The following is a 10,964-nucleotide window of genomic DNA, read 5'->3' as shown; positions in this document are numbered from 1 at the left end:
TCCCATCCTCTTCATTTTTCTCTCCCATCTGTCGCTCCACCTCCCCCCCTCCTCTCTCTCCCCCTCTCTTCTCTCTCTCTCCTAAGAAGGTAGGGAGAGAGGGTAGGTCACATCTCACATTCATATGCATGAGCCATACACGGGACATACACAACACCCCTCAGAGTTGTATAAATGTGTGTGGTGTGTGTGTATGTGTGTGGCTGAGTAGATACATCACTGGTTTTATGTCCCAGAGGTCTGCTGGTTCGATCCCAATACACTCAGCAGTAAATGGGTACCTGAATTTATAGTCGAGGTGGGTGGTCGGATGCTATTAGTACCCAAGCCTTAGTGTACAGTATGTTATATTCACACTGCCTATGGGACCCAAGACGGGGGGGTGTAACTGTGTGTGTGTGGGGGTGAGTGTACTGGGGGCTTCAGGTGTTATCGTTTCTCTCTTACTCTCTCCCATCTCCCTAGCTGTCTGTCTGGCTGTCTCACACACACACGAAGAAAGATAAACCAAGACTTCAACATATAGATAGATAGATAAATTGACAGAGAGAGAGAGAGAGAGAGAGAGAGAGAGAGAGAGAGAGAGAGAGAGAGAGAGAGAGAGAGAGAGAGAGAGAGAGAGAGAGAGAGACCTCCACATATACACCCTAATTTTCCTGGTTGTCTCTCTCGTCTGTATGCATGAGTGGGCGTGCAGCTTCATGTAAACAAAAACACGATCAGCTGACCGTCCTGGTGTAGCACTGCGGAGCTTCTCTCAGGTAATGTTCTCTCTGTAAACAAACGGAATAAGTTCGTGTTGCCTTCGGTGGTCAAATGAGGGTCTAGAATACTGAATGTTTTGTTTATGAATGAATTTGTTCTTTCGGATAATACTGTAACTCGAGGGTCAAATGAGGGTATAAACTATCACCTTCTGTAAGATATCAAGCTAAAGATATCAATATTATCATCAGTTGCAGTTAATGAAGAGTTTTAATTAATAATGTCTATAAGATAACAGCAAAAGTATATCCATTTTAGTGTCCTCACATGAACATGTGAAACGAGAGTCCATATTCCTTTTATAAAGATACTAAGAAAATATCCATGTCAGTTTCCGCGGAGGTCAAACGACAGTCTATATTATTGACCTGTATAAAGATAGCGACAAAAAGATATCCTTTTCAGTGTCCAGCGGCCAGCACTCCGAGGTCAAACGAGAGTCTGAGGTAATGGAGATGAGGTGGACCAGTTATCCCTCGCACTACTCTGTGTGATGCGTTCTGATGGTGTTGGTTTGTTTAGCTGAGAGAGAGAGAAAGAGAGACAGAAACGAACACAAATATAGACAGAATGACAGACAGACAAAGACAGACATATACACAAAGAAAAAATCAACGAAGGGGGTGTAGAAAATCCAACAAATTGTGAATTTTCCCGGAGATTGCCAACAGTACATGGAAATTATAGGGGAAATTTCCCTACGGAGGTGATGGTGGTGGGGAGACTCGTAGCGGTCCGGGATCTATTTTTCCTTGTTTCTTTGTTTCCCTGTAGTAAAGAGGAGCTTTATTATGTTTTTGTGTTTGTTAAGTTATTTGTGTAATTAGAGAGTTGTTTACGTGTTTGTTGTGATGGGTTTTTGTTTGTTGCAGTGTTTTTGTTCTTGTTATAGGTTTCTGTGTATAATTTGTTTGTTAGCTGACGCGTGTTTGTGTGTTTGCAAGTAAAATGAGACTGTTAGTTCTATATTATTATTATTATTATTATTATTATTATTAACTCCATTGATTTTTGCATCACAATAGTTAAGAATAAATTGAACCATTTCATCACCACTAGCGACTATCTCCCTCCACTAGTTACCTCTCACTCCATATTGCAGAGCCCTTATTGCAAGGATTTATGGCCCCGTATTGCAACAGTTCGTGACCCCTATTGCAACGTACTGCACTCGTATTACCCAAATAGAATTCTAAACCCGTAAAAAAAATCGTATTTAAAAATTTATATTAGTACATTTCCTCCATATTTCAAAAGTTTGTACAGGATATATCGTATCAATATCCAATTTACAACAATTCTCATAGTTATTCAAACATTTAATATACCTGTACACGTATGAAAAGTTAGCAATAAAAGTAACCGAATAGTAATAGTAATAATATGAGGTTGCGTTTCCCATTGCTATGGATGATCATTTTGGTGCCAAGTTCATCGGAGCGTTGGCAGGCGACGGACCAGCTGGTGTGCGTCGTAGCGTGAGCGTGTCGCGATGATCGTTCTAGCGTGCGTGGCTTGCAGGAAACTGAACCAAGCTTATAATGGACTTGAAGCTTAAAGGGCGACCGGCAGTAAACTAGAGTATATATGTCAGTCCAAATAGACTTATTACTGGGGGCAAGAGAGAGAAATATGGCAATGGTTTTAAAGGGAGCGCTGGTCTAAAATTTCCGTCATGACAAACTGAAAAATTACCTCTATCTCGGAGTTTATGATACGTCGCGTGAAGCATTTATTCCGTTTCATCTATTTCACTTGATACATATTCTATGCCGCCTCTAACGAAACATCAATGTATATAAACTACGATAACTGAGGGGCTTTTGAGGGGAAACTTGAATGAAAATCTGACAAGAAAAAACTCTCTAATCACCGTCTCTCTGTCTCTGTCCATCTCCGCCTCCGACACACTCACACTTGGCTGGTGTCTGTAATGAACTCAGTCGTGTCATGACCTTATTAAAACCAACTTTGCGACAGTTTGGGTATAACTTCCAAGGTTGCCGAGGTGACAGCTAGCCTGGGAGTGCCTGGCTAGGGATAGGAGCCGTCCAAGTTACGCAGGATAGATTAGAATAGATGAAAAGGATTGTTGACCTCTTGGAGAATAGATTAGGAGCGATTGAATTTTGAGTATTAAAAATCTAAATTTAAAACTCACTTGAAGGATTGAAAAGATTAGTGATGACTTACACACACACACACACACACACACACACACACACACGTACTGACTTATGAGGCCTGACCGTGTAACCTCGAGACTGACTCACATAGTCAGGAAGAATTGTACTAGAGAGAGAGAGAGAGAGAGAGAGAGAGAGAGAGAGAGAGAGAGAGAGAGAGAGAGAGAGAGAGAGAGAGAGAGAGAGAGAGAGAGAGAGAGAGAGAGAGAGAGAGAGAGAGAGAGAGAGAGAGAGAACATAGTGGGTGATGACTCATTTTAGGTGACTCAATGATTAATGACTCAATATAGGTGACTCATCGTAGGCGGTGACTCATTATATGTGACTTACTGTATGCGGATAATGACTCAACATAGGTGGCTCATGTGGGTGATGACTCAATATAGATGACTCATGCAGGCGGTGACTCATTATACGTGTTTCAAGAGGGTGATGACTCATTTTTCAGTGACTCATATGGGTAAAGACTCAATATAGGTGAATCATATAGGCGGTGACTCATTATAGGTAACTCATGAGGGTGACGACTCAACTTTCAGTGACTCATATGGGTAATGACTCAATATAGGTGACTTATGTGGGTAATGACTCAATATAGGTGACTCATGCGGGTGCTGACTCAATATAGGTGACTCATGCGGGTGCTGACTCCATTTCAAGTGACTCAGTGACGCGGTGATGACTCAAATATGCGGTGAGAGGAAGACGCAGAGAGTCAGCAACAGGGAGATGACAAGAGTTGCTGTCGACGCCACGGTTGTTGCTTGTCCTGTGAAAAAAATGTGGAATTACTGAACTGGTGTGTGTGTGTGTGTGTGTGTGTGTGTGTGTGTGTGTGTGTGTGTGTGTATGCATAAATAAACACATATACAGTATACAGTATGAATAACCTTATCTAACCTAACCTAACCTAACTTAACCTTAGCAAATCTCAGTTGAGGTTTAAGGTCTCCTGCTCCTTCTCCCCTCTCACCGCCCTCTACCTCTCCCTATTCCCCTCACCACCCTTCCCCACGCCCTCTCACCTACTCCCCCCACCTCCCCTCTCGACGCCCTCTACCTCTCCCTATTCCCCTCACCACCCTTCCCCACGCCCTCTCACCTACTCCCCCCACCTCTCCTCTCCGCGCCCTCTCTCCTCCCCTCAACCCACCTGGGGCCGCTCCACCACCAAGCACGGAGGCGTGGTAGGGAGGGTTGGTGGTGAGGACCTCTTGAACCATCTGCTCGTAGATTCCAGGTATTTTGGAGATACATAGGACCACGGCGTCTCCCTCCTGCAGAAGGCGCGGCAGCAGGGAGAACCGCAGCCGCAGGGAGGAGGTGCTGAGGCCGTCGTGGTCATGTTGGTTGACCTGAGGTTCCAGCCAACCCGCGGATACCTGTGAGAGGGGATGAGGGAGAGTGGTGTTATGGCGGCGGAGGGGAATATGTACACACACACACACACACAGCCCATACGTGCACGAACTGATCGCTATAAGAACAGCCCAGTCCCAACCATTGTAAAAATTATCAATAACTTGTAATAGACCAGTGTATTCACTCCCAGTAAACACTACTCCTTGCACTGTCACTATGTTGAAATGCACTGTAGTTTGAGCTTTTCCCCATCTAGTTATTATATATCATATTTATATCACTTATGTTACTTGTATATTATTTGTAATTCGAAACCCATTCCCCAAATATGTAACTGTATATTTTCAGCCTTCTGGCTGCCAAGTTCTTTCAATAAACCGTTAATTATTATTCATTATTATTATTATTATCACACACACACACACACACACACACACACACACACACACTACCCGGAGAGCTATTTTAGTCTCTTATCTGTTTCTGTACATCCGGGTTTAATTCTGGTGTTCCTCTACCCTTTATGGACAAACAGAAGTTCCGAAGCTTCGACATAATTCCTTTTCCCAGTCAAGTCCTTTTATCATTAGACAGATCTCTCATGGCAATGCCTTTCCCGTCAGACCTCATCACTAGCATGTCTGAGTTCGAGATTCTGATCAGTTACCCAACACGGATCAATACAGTAACTTACAGACCAACATGCGAGACTAACTTGGTCACCTCTAATTCCAATTTCAATAATTGTATGTACAGTACCAGAAGACTGATGTAGACGGTGTTTTGTGAGAGGAAATCTAAGGGTACTGTCTACTTACTTTCCCACAGGATAAACCAGTTGTAATTGCCTGTCCACCATTCCCGTCCAGGAGTCAGTCGGTGGGTCGTGGACGTTACATACTACAGTACACTACAGTACCCAAGGAGTGTTGTCTACCATCAAGCCATGGGTGCTACTCTACATAACTCCACCAAGGTTTTCAAGAAGTCCATTGAGTCCCAGTCAGTAATTCCTCACAGGATAAAGACAATGTTGGAAACTGAAGACATGGCTCTAGTGAAAGCTCTCCCAGTGCAAGCTGATTGAGTGTGATCCCCAATAAACTTTAATACAGCAAAACAGTGACTTCATCCTTGGTAATGTTCGCGAGGATCACCACTCTCGTCTTGCTCATAAGCCTTACCTTATATTTAATGAAACGGTATAGTTCCGTGGATCAGGATGAAGTAGTAGTACACTGTAAGACATAGAGGAACCACATTGTCTGCTAACACCCATTTAATAATCGTATTAACAGCTTCTCAGGACACACACACACACACACACACAGCTCAAGAGGTCAGAGGTCACGACTAATAAGAGAACATACCGGCTGTTTGTTGATGGTGAAGGTGAGGGTAGGAGGTGGGCGTGACCTCCGGGACGTACAGGTGAGGTCAACCCAATCCATAACCAGGTATTGACTCTTAATGCCTGTGATGACTGGCCTTCCGTCAGGCAGGTCTGTGGGAGAGAGGTAGAGTGAGTGAGAGTGAGGGTGTGTAAGGGAGAGAGAGAGAGAGAGAGAGAGAGAGAGAGAGAGAGAGAGAGAGAGAGAGAGAGAGAGAGAGAGAGAGAGAGAGAGAGAGAGAGAGAGAGAGAGAGAGAGAGAGGAATAGGAAAACAGGGGGGAGAGAGAAAATAAACAAGGGGGTAAATTGGGGTTGTTAAATGCCGAATGTGGTTGGAGAGAGAGGAGTGAGAGGCAGGGAGAGAGGGAGAGTAAGTGAAAGGGTGAGGAAGACGGGGGAGATAGTGGGAGGGATATACGTACTGAGGGAGAAAAGAAACTCCTGGGAGGGAGAGACGAGAATTAGTAGAGAGTGAGGGAAGGAAGGGGAGAGGGACAAATATACAGTAGAAAGAGGGAGAGCCGAGGGAGGGATGAAAGGGAAACTGTGTGAAAGGAGAGAAAGATATATATATACACACACACACGACACGTATGTATGTATGTACGTATATATATATATATAGAGACACACATACATAACACATATCCTACCTAGCAACACATATGCATTATGTATGAAGGTGTTGTGGGAAGGGAGTGTGACAATATCCTTTGAATAAACCTGCAGGATACACCTCTAGGATGGTCCACCTTCACTGGTCCATCCTAAGTGTTAAGTGGACCATAACAGCAGTGGGTGGTACAGTGAACCGGGCCTGGCTGGTGGGGGTGACAACTATACTGGGACGTGATGGTATTTCGATTATGTGTGGGACACGAGTGTAGTGGTCAGGTAAGCGTGTGTTGTGAAATACCCGTCTGGTAGATAACACAAACTATGGCTGTACCAGGAATAGCTATACACACTGACACAGGCTGACCAGAACACACCCTAACCACCCACAGTCACCATCTTCTTTAACTGCTGTCAACAATATGATCTGCTATGGTGTTCCCCCCTCTACAGTGCTGCCCAAAGATATCCACATATCACACATACACACATATAAACATACATAATGGTAAATATCCCTACAAAAACTCTCAGTGAATACTTTCATAAGGACACATTAAAGTTCAAAATCACTTCTTTGTAACCCATTAACACAAGTTTGTAAGCCGTATTTACCACAGTGAGAAAGGTGAACAACACAACATCATGCAGTTACACCTGGACGAGTTTTATTATAGTCATTTACTAAACGAGAAAACATTGAAAAAAATCGACAATTCATTAGTAAATAAACCCAAGAAAAAACTTTACTTGTGTTTTACTTTAATTAAAAGGAAACTTAAGTAAAACTAAAACGACATCTCTTTGACCTTCAGCTGTGACCTTGACCTGAGGGTTGGTGTGACCTTGACCTGAAGGTTAGTGTGACCTTGACCTGAGGGTTAGTGTGACCTTGGCCTGAGGGTTGGTGTGACCTTGACCTGAGGGTTAGTGTGACCTTGACCTGAAGGTTAGTGTGACCTTGACCTGAGGGTTAGTGTGACCTTGACCTGAAGGTTAGTGTGACCTTGACCTGAGGGTTGATGTGACCTTGACCTGAGGGTTAGTCTGACCTTGACCTGAAGGTTAGTGTGACCTTGACCTGAAGGTTAGACCTTGACCTGAAGGTTAGTGTGACCTTGACCTGAGGGTTAGTGTGACCTTGACCTGAGGGTTAATGTGACCTTGAACTGAGGGTTAATGTGACCTTGACCTGAAGGTTAGTGTGACCTTGACCTGAAGGTTAGTGTGACCTTTGACCTGAGGGTTAATGTGACCTTGAACTGAGGGTTGTGCCTTGGCCGGAGAGTTAGTGACCTTGGCCGGAGAGTTAGTGTCTGGATTGAAAGTTAGTGTGACCTTGACCTGAAGGTTAGTGTGACCTTGACCTGAGGGTTAATGTGACCTTGAACTGAGGGTTAATGTGACCTTGACCTGAAGGTTAGTGTGACCTTGACCTGAAGGTTAGTGTGACCTTGACCTGAGGGTTAGTGTGACCTTGACCTGAGGGTTAGTGTGACCTTGACCTGAAGGTTAGTGTGACCTTGACCTGAGGGTTAATGTGACCTTGAACTGAGGGTTAGTGTGATCTTGAACTGAGGGTTAGTGTGATCTGGATTGAGAGTTAGTGTGACCTTGGCCTGAGTGTTAGTGTGACCTTGGCCGGAGAGTTAGTGTGACCTTGGCCGGAGAGTTAGTGTGACCTTGACCTGTTATATGTAATGGTTCGAATTGTGTTGGTTCGTTTGTCAGCATGTATACAACAACAACAATGACAACAACAACAACAACAACAACAATACTAATAACAACAAGGAACCAACAATAACAAAAGCAAAAGCAACACCAATATTAACAACGACAGAAAAACAACAGAAGTAACAACAACAACAGCAGCAGCAACAAGAACAACAAACGCAATAATAATAACAAAAACAACAAAAAGATGAACCAGCAATATAAATAACAGTATTAACGCAACAACACTAACAACAACAGTATAAACAAAGTTATAACAATAGGTACAACAAAAACAGTAACATCTACAACAACAACAACAACAACAATAACCACTAATGAAGGAACAAAAAGTACAATAACAATAATAACAACAACAGCTACGACTAATAAAGCAACAAAAATTTTAACAACAATAACAACAGAAACGACTAATTAAACAACAACAGCTACAACAACAACAACAAGTACACCAACAATAGCAACATCTACAACAATTATAATAACAACAATTGAAACATCAACAACGACAATATAATAACAACAGCAGCGGCAACAGGCAGTTGTTAGAGAGAGAGAGAGAGAGAGAGAGAGAGAGAGAGAGAGAGAGAGAGAGGTGAAGGCAGTAATGTGGTATAATGCTGCCATCAATAGTTAGCTTCCGCCCCATATTTGAAGGTTTATGGCCATGAAATTGAACTTTGGTGGTATTTACAAAGCTAACACCCGAATATGGTGTCAATCCCGCACACGCAGTTATTGCCTCACGCTTGAATAAAAAGATGCAGATATAGGTAACCACGACTCCCTGTCTCATATCGGAGAATAATTTTGATATGTAGCAATAGCAAGGGGGAGGATTGTCCAGCATTACACAGTACTAAATAAGCAGCGGAACCCATGATACTCACATAAACCGAATCTAGTATCTATATCCGGACCGAATATGTAAATGGGATCCACTACCCGAACTCGCAGTAAGGGCGTATGAGCCATAATTTTCCGGGCGCTTTGTATGCAATTTTCCAGTGGTTTGGCCGAATATCACCGCCGCACTTCAATAGTTTGTAACTCTCTTAAGTCAGTGCTGAAGGGAGGTCGTTGGCCGTAATAAATGAACTATTAGCGAATAATTTCTTCATAATCTGACATCTCTATGCTCTAGGGAGACGCCGCACCACTTCCCTCTACCGGCCGTCTTTACAAGCTTCAATGTAAACAATACCGATTCTGATTTCACTTATATTATTTTTAAACCAAATATGAACCAAATCTTTTAAAACTAGCATAATAGCTTTAAAATGACAATTACATCTAATTAACAAATATCCCCCCTAAACAAAATACAAAAACACCAAAGACTGCAACAAGTACATGTGTGCGAATCCTTTGACAAACTGCTTCAAGAAATTTCGTTACATTCACCAGGTTTATGCAATTCCTATGTGTAAATGTCGGTAAGTCATTCGCAAGTCTCTTTTATGACTTTTCTCGCTGCCCAAGACTTTTATTTACACACTGGGAGAAAAAAAAAAAAAAACCCAAAAAGTTTATACTACTTCTTGGCCAACAGTTCGAGATGTGGATATGATTTTATGAATTTACACAGCATCTAGAAATGTCTCTGACTATACATAATACATATATTTATACATACAGTTGTATATACAAAAAACATACATAAAGGGAGAGAATAATTTGTATCTTAATAATTTTGCAACATAAGCCAGGCCGGAAACATACATACACACATACATACATTATATACATTATATACATTACATACATACATACATACATACATACATACATACATAAATAAATAGATTAAGACAGAATTCTCATAACTCTTCCGCCCTTCCTCCCTCCCTCACTCTCCCTCGTCACACCATCATGGAAACCTCTTCAAACTCTCTGAAAGTGGACTCGAAACTGCTATAGAGGATCTGATTCTTTTCCACCTTATTGAAAAGCCATATCGGAGTCTCGTTCATTACCACCAGATGGATCATATGAGGTTGATCTTTATTTGTTTCTTCATAAGTAAATAGAAAAGTTATAACGTTTGGAATCCCCTTTAAGTATTTGTTTTCCTTTTAGTGTACATTAATGAGATTAGATAGTTTATATTTGACAGGATGTATATTGTGAATTACCAAAAGTCTTGTAGATAGTCATTTGTTTTTGTTTTGACATTTAAAGGTTAGTGGATTAATTCTCCTCCCGCTCATATACTTCATCACCCTACCCCTTTCCTTCCTCTCCTTCGTTCCTTCGTATCTTCCTTCCTCCTTCACCCTCTCAACTCTCTCTCCCATTCATTATCATTCTCCCAATCCCCTTTCCTTTCTTCGTCCCCTTCCTCTCACCTCCCCCCTTCCCTTCCTCTCACTCTCCCTTACCATCGCGGGAATCTCTCACTCTCGTAAAAAGGATCGAAGTCGCTTACAGAAGCTTCGATTCTCTTTACGTTATTGAAAAACAATAGAAGATCGAGTTTTTTAATCGTATATGCATGAATTATCATCTTGGCATCTATATATTTTACCCCTCGATAAACCTGGAATTTATTACAGAAACAATAGCACTTTCAAACTTACTATTTTTAAACCTATTAATAATGATTTCTTCGTCCCCAAACTTCTCGTAAAATGTCGAAGGTGAGATTTATTCTCAGGGAATCTTTAAGAGAGAAGTGTTCCTCTTAAGATACCAGGGTGGCGGAATATGTGTGGGATCTGTTTGATATATCGTGTTCTGTTAATTTTTCTGCAGTATTTTGGCTCTTTATCTGAAGCGATAATTATATATAGATTGAATATAAGGATTAATCATATTCATATGTACTATATCTTACACGTAAACACATATACACTCTCATGTGCTCTAACATATAAAAAGCAGACAGACAGACACACACACACACAC

The 10,964-nt window shown here is 42.0% G+C and overlaps 1 protein-coding gene across 1 annotated transcript in view; it reads right to left on the bottom strand.

Annotated features, from left to right (window-relative positions):
- Nucleotides 1-663: 663 nt before the first annotated feature.
- Nucleotides 664-10,964, bottom strand: part of LOC121868008 — a 17,642-nt gene continuing 7,341 nt past the window's right edge. The window contains exons 3-5 of the mRNA XM_042368218.1: nucleotides 5,684-5,817; nucleotides 4,105-4,333; nucleotides 664-3,720 (exon numbers count right to left, since the gene is read on the bottom strand). Of these exons, the coding sequence (XP_042224152.1) occupies nucleotides 3,635-3,720; nucleotides 4,105-4,333; nucleotides 5,684-5,817 (449 nt within the window). The 3' untranslated portion in view covers nucleotides 664-3,634. The remainder of the gene's footprint in view (nucleotides 3,721-4,104; nucleotides 4,334-5,683; nucleotides 5,818-10,964) is intronic.

The sequence above is a fragment of the Homarus americanus genome, unplaced genomic scaffold, assembly GCF_018991925.1.
Source record: "Homarus americanus isolate GMGI-L3 unplaced genomic scaffold, GMGI_Hamer_2.0 scaffold37032, whole genome shotgun sequence".
NCBI lineage: Eukaryota > Metazoa > Arthropoda > Malacostraca > Decapoda > Nephropidae > Homarus > Homarus americanus.
This window is presented reverse-complemented; position numbering and strand designations above follow the sequence as displayed.